Source organism: Sinocyclocheilus anshuiensis, unplaced genomic scaffold (genome assembly GCF_001515605.1).
Source record: "Sinocyclocheilus anshuiensis isolate Anshui unplaced genomic scaffold, SAMN03320099.WGS_v1.1 scaffold195, whole genome shotgun sequence".
Taxonomy (NCBI): Eukaryota; Metazoa; Chordata; class Actinopteri; order Cypriniformes; family Cyprinidae; genus Sinocyclocheilus; species Sinocyclocheilus anshuiensis.
Window position 1 is genome coordinate 2,427,567 of NW_015548236.1, and position 3,579 is coordinate 2,431,145.

Here is a 3,579-nt window from a genome sequence, read left to right on the forward strand (position 1 = left end):
TAAATAAAATTTTAAAAAAAAAAAAAAAAATCAATTTCTGTGAGTCTATATAATGCAAGTGGATTGAAACCCACAATTTGGTGCTTAAAAAACCACACAATGTGATTGTAATGGTAATCCATCTGACCCCAGTTAATGAATCAATGGGCCAGAAGTGATGGTTTATAGTTTAAGTTTAAAATGAAGCGTATTCAATAATTTTTCATATGCCTATCGTTGCAATTCAAAAGACATCGATTCATTCACTGGCGTCATATAAGCAACATTGTGAACAAGGTTGGTGTTGTTTTTGAAGCATCAACTTTTGGGTCACTATCCACTTGTATTATATTGCCTCAGAGAGATGGATTTTCCTTCTAAAAATCTCCATTTGTGTTCATCTGAACAAAAAGGCATATATCTAGACGCATGAGGATGAGTAAATGGACGAATTTAAATTTTGGGGTGAAGAATCCCTTTAAGATAAGATCACTCTAATTAATGGAGTTTAATGGAATTATCAGGGTTTTGGGAGATAGTTATAGGTAGGCTCTTTATATTAGTATTGCATTTTGCTCTCACCCTTCTCACCTTCTTTGTCTCTGATTGCAGATATCAGTTCAAAACTTGAGCTGAGACGACAGCTTAGGTCAGACACAAGGAAAAACCGCAAACGATTGGTGAAAAATTCATGCTGTGCTTTGTGTGGTGATGTAAAATACACTCCTCCCCCTAGTAAGAATCTGGCCTCTTTACTCAGTCACAGATCTAGAGCTGACCGCCCCAGCCAGACTGTGTGCCAGAAAGATGCTGGTCATATCTCAGAGTCCCCGACCGCAATGAATTTCCGCTTCGAGAAATACCCCATGGTGAATCTGTGCGATGTAGCCAGAGTGTTTGACATAGCCTCTCGTGATTTCTCATGTGTCTTACCAGCTGTACAAAGACAAAAGAGGAAGTGCAAAAGAGTGCAGTGCTTAAGGAAAAAATTTGATTTTCTTGTGCATCCTCATCTCCATGACATCAAGGAGTGTAGAAGTAAGATTGCCAACCAGTCCTGGGAAGTTTCCACACCAACCCATAGCTGTGCTTCTTTTTCATCAGGTGATCCACCATCTGGAGCTACGGGCAGCACGTATGTTTCAGACACAGCTGAGACTCCTGATGGATCTGCCAAGGAATGGGATGCTTGTCTTGCAAGGAATCTAGACTGTGAGAGTATGAGACAGACCGACGTCGAAGGAACTGACTCGGTACTCCCAGGGTGTGATGACAATGGTCCTGTTTTGCATTTCTGTGAGAAAGACAAGGCCTGTCCAATGAAAAACATCTCTGAAAGTCCTACCAGCCAGGCGCGTCGTGTACCACCTCTAATACTCAGACGGGTTGCTGTCAATGGTTTTGGTTTCAGAGGTGGTGATGATGATGGGGAGAACAGTGGTCATTCACTGGATGAAGAGAAAGAGGAAGACCGTAGTAATGAGGATTCTGACAGTGAAGTGAACTCGCCTGAGAGTTTCTCCTGCCAGCGAGTGCAAGCCTACATATTTTTCCCTCAATCATCATGCGCTCGCACATACAAGACCTGGCCCTTCCCTAGAACAGGCCCTCCTAACGACCCCAGGTCACCGCTGCACACTGGACCCCGCTGGATTGTAACCACTTCATTTCCGGCTATCGTTCAAACTCCTCTCAGTGGAGCACCTGAATGCTTATCAGATAAAGACATTCAAAACGAAATGTCCAAACCCACAAAGCAAAGCAAAAGCAGTGATGAAACAAGAGAGGTACTGGAGAGGCAACCACTTTATTCATTTGTGCCAGGTGAGAACACATTAGCAGTGTTGGAAAGGACTCCGAAAGGTCGAGCACAAAGTCTTAATCCAAGTCGTACAATGACACAGGATAGTTTTATTTCGAGACTTGCAGACCACAACAGTTACAGTTTAGAAAGTAGAGACATACTGGAGCAGCATCCTTCTGCTTTTGGTGAAAAACCGCCCACTTGCACACCTGAAAGGACTCCAAGGGGTCTAGTGCACAGTCCAAAAGTCATATTGACTCATGTTTCCAAACCGGCAGAGCCTGAGTCAAACCAAAGTCTGAAGAAAGCTTTGGAGGATGTTCTTGAGTCCTCTGTACCTGCAGTGACTGAACAGGTTAACATCTGCAAATTTAATGGTCTTGGCTATGCAACATCATTAGAGGAGTGCGGTCTTTTAAAAAATCATTGCCTGCTCAAGAAGTCTGATCAGAAAGCGCTCTCAAGTGGGTCCGAAATTCAGGCTGATTTCATAAGGGATGAAGATCAAAAATTGTCCAAAGATGTATCGGATCTTGAGATCAGTACCCATCCTGTTAGCCAAACCTCAAGAGCTCAGTCAGTTGAGGATCAAGAGTGGAACGAAAATAGTGACGGACAAACTCTCTATAACCCTGGGTCGCTTTCGGAAATATGTCTTAAAGTAGAAATGCTAAAAGCACAGCATCCTCCTTTAGTGACGACAACTTCCGCAATGGACCAGGATCCTGATGCCACACTGCATACAGCCGGCAGCAATCCTGACTGTTCAGGAGAAGAGAAGCAAAAGCAAGAATTTGACAGCTGTACAGTTACAGACTCCTCTTCTGAAGATGAAAACGAACATGTCACTAGTCTGTCATCAGATGACTCTGTGGAGCATGATGCTGCTGTGAGCTCACAGTCTGATGGCGGTGGGACAAGTCTGATGAATGATGAAGAACGAGGCCCCACCCCTCCACAATTTCCAGCGGTTGCCGTCAGCTTCCTGGATGTTTCTCGAGCATATGAAGAAGACGTCCTTGTACTGGACGTCATACAAGATGATCCAGAGTTATTTGGTGCTGTTGTCACTGAAACTGTGAGTAAACAGGACACATCAGCAGAGGAGAATGGAAAGTCACCGCCGAAGACAGAGAAACTACAAACAGGGAACCATTGCAAGATTGTCTGGGACCTAAATGCAGATGGGTAAGTCATGTAATATTTAATAATTGTACATAATGATAGATCTTTTTAAATGCCCGAAGAAGGCCGTATGACTGAAAGATTGCTGTTTGCATGAATGTCTTTTTTTAATGATACATGTAGCTTTAGCATTTGTTCGGTTTCTTCAGTTTGCCTTCATGTCATTTTTTTTTTTAAAGCTCCAGTGAATCTTGCCCAACTGCTGCAGACGTCAAGACTGATAGTGTGAAAGATGGTGGTTGTCTGACAGGTCTGACTGAAATATTTTGAACCATGTTAATTTGATGTTTGTTACTGTCCAAATGCTGATTTATGAGTTTAATTAGTGTGTGCAAAGGTCCCATTGTCTTTATGGATAAAATTTTGTTTTCCTTCAAATATTCAGATTTATTTTTACAAAAAAGTGACAACTTCTGTTTCTCACCTTCAGTTAAGGAGACAGACAATTACAGAGTTCAGCCTGTCCAGGGAATGAGTATTTCAAATTCAGAGGTCAGTCTCTAAAACATTTTGTATTTGTAATAATATTGCTGACAATTAGGGATGCACCGATACCACTTTTTCCAGTACTCGCCCGATACCGATACTTTTATTTTTGGTACTTGCCGATA

The 3,579-nt window shown here is 42.3% G+C and overlaps 1 protein-coding gene across 3 annotated transcripts in view; it reads left to right on the plus strand.

The window, feature by feature from the left end:
• topaz1 (testis and ovary specific TOPAZ 1) overlaps positions 1-3,579 on the plus strand; it is a 14,263-nt gene that overhangs the window by 1,732 nt on the left and 8,952 nt on the right. For 2 of the 3 annotated variants that reach the window (XM_016441986.1, XM_016441987.1), the window contains exons 2-4: positions 1,084-2,971; positions 3,148-3,218; positions 3,399-3,460. In XM_016441986.1, the coding sequence (XP_016297472.1) occupies positions 1,084-2,971; positions 3,148-3,218; positions 3,399-3,460 (2,021 nt within the window). Of the gene's footprint in view, positions 1-591; positions 2,972-3,147; positions 3,219-3,398; positions 3,461-3,579 lie in introns of all 3 variants that reach the window. The other variant, XM_016441985.1, reaches the window with a different exon arrangement.